We start from the raw sequence: 1,435 nt of genomic DNA, 5'->3' as shown, positions 1-1,435 counted from the left end.
AATAAGTCAAATTTTCGAAACCCTAGTTTTTGTGCGTTTTGAAATCGGCCCCAAATAAGTGATTAGAGTGTGTAAATCTTGCAATGTGATGTTTCTCACTTTATTTCTTGAAGATTGCAAAAAAAAAATCAAGAGTTTTGGTTGAGTTTTGAGGGAGAAATAAAAAAAAATAGGCAAGAACAAGTGGGTTCTCGGTTATGGCAGTTTAGAGAAGAAGGAGACTCACAATTGTGCAGAAAATGTGTTCTAAAACGCTCAAAATAAGCTAAAAGACACGATGACGTCTTAGGTGGCGTCTTAGACGCGTCCTAGGACGTCACCTAAAACGAGGTTGTTTTCGTAATTTCAGTAGGGATTTCATCGGGGCAAAAAAAACTTGACAGCCCGTCGGCGTCTTAGACGTCTTCTAGGACGCCTGATGCTTTTTTTTGCGTATTTGACTGTTCGGGAGAGTTTTCGGGTATTTTTTAGAGAGATTTTTTAATTTTAAGCAAAATTAAATACCCCCTCCCAAACTTTAAACCTTGTATGGGCCTCGATACAAAAAGAATTAAAACACACAAAAAAAAAAAAGTAAAAACACACCAAACCGTGGGTTGCCTCCCGAAAAGCGCTAAGTTTTACGTCTTCATCTGTCGGTTTACCTCGACTAAGTTGTTTCTGAATATTGTGGTACCTCGAGCATTGTTTCCTCAACGAGTCTCGTTTCTCCATCTACCATTCGAATGTATGGTTTGAGTCTTTGTCCGTTTACCTTGAATGGTTCACCACCTTTCGTGTCTTTGATTTCAATGGCACCGTGATCCGCCACATTTTTCACCACAAAAGGTCCACTCCATTTACTCTGAAGCTTCTCAGGAAAGAGTTTGAGACGAGAGTTGAATAGCCACACCAATTGTCCTTCAACGAATTGTTTTCGGATAATATGTCGGTCATGAAATACCTTCGTCTTTTCTTTATAGATCCTTGAGCTTTCGTAAGCTTCTTTTCGAATCTCTACCAATTCAACAAGTTGGAGTTTTCTTTCCATACCTGCATCCCTTAATTCAAAGTTAGCCTTTTTAATTGCCCACATAGCACGGTGTTCCAACTCCACCGGGAGATGGCATGGATTTCCATAAACAAGCTGATACGGGGACATTCCAATGGGCGTATTATAGGCTGTTCGATATGCCCATAATACATCATCTAATCTTAGGAACTAATCTTTTCGGTCGGGACGAAAAATCTTTTCCAAGATGCATTTTATTTCCCTATTTGACACCTCTACCTGTCCACTTGTTTGTGGGTGATATGGAGTGACTATCCTATGTGTGACACCATAGTGTTTTAGTAACTTTGCAAAATGCCAATTTTTAAACTGGGAACCCCCGTCACTAATAATAGTTCGAGGGATTCTGTGTCTAGAAAATATATTCTTTTTGACAAATTTACA

The 1,435-nt window shown here is 39.2% G+C and overlaps 1 protein-coding gene across 1 annotated transcript; it reads right to left on the bottom strand.

The window, feature by feature from the left end:
* Positions 1-649: 649 nt before the first annotated feature.
* Positions 650-1,141, bottom strand: LOC145105795 (uncharacterized). Its single transcript, XM_079042873.1, has one exon. It carries the CDS (start codon positions 1,139-1,141, stop codon positions 650-652), a length of 492 nt encoding a protein of 163 aa, XP_078898999.1.
* Positions 1,142-1,435: the final 294 nt, after the last annotated feature.

Source organism: Lactuca virosa, chromosome 4 (genome assembly GCF_052849685.1).
Source record: "Lactuca virosa cultivar CGN04683 chromosome 4, Lactuca_virosa_CGN04683_v6, whole genome shotgun sequence".
Taxonomy (NCBI): domain Eukaryota; kingdom Viridiplantae; phylum Streptophyta; class Magnoliopsida; order Asterales; family Asteraceae; genus Lactuca; species Lactuca virosa.
The sequence above is the reverse complement of the archived record's forward strand: the minus strand, read 5'-3'. Positions and strand labels throughout refer to the sequence as shown.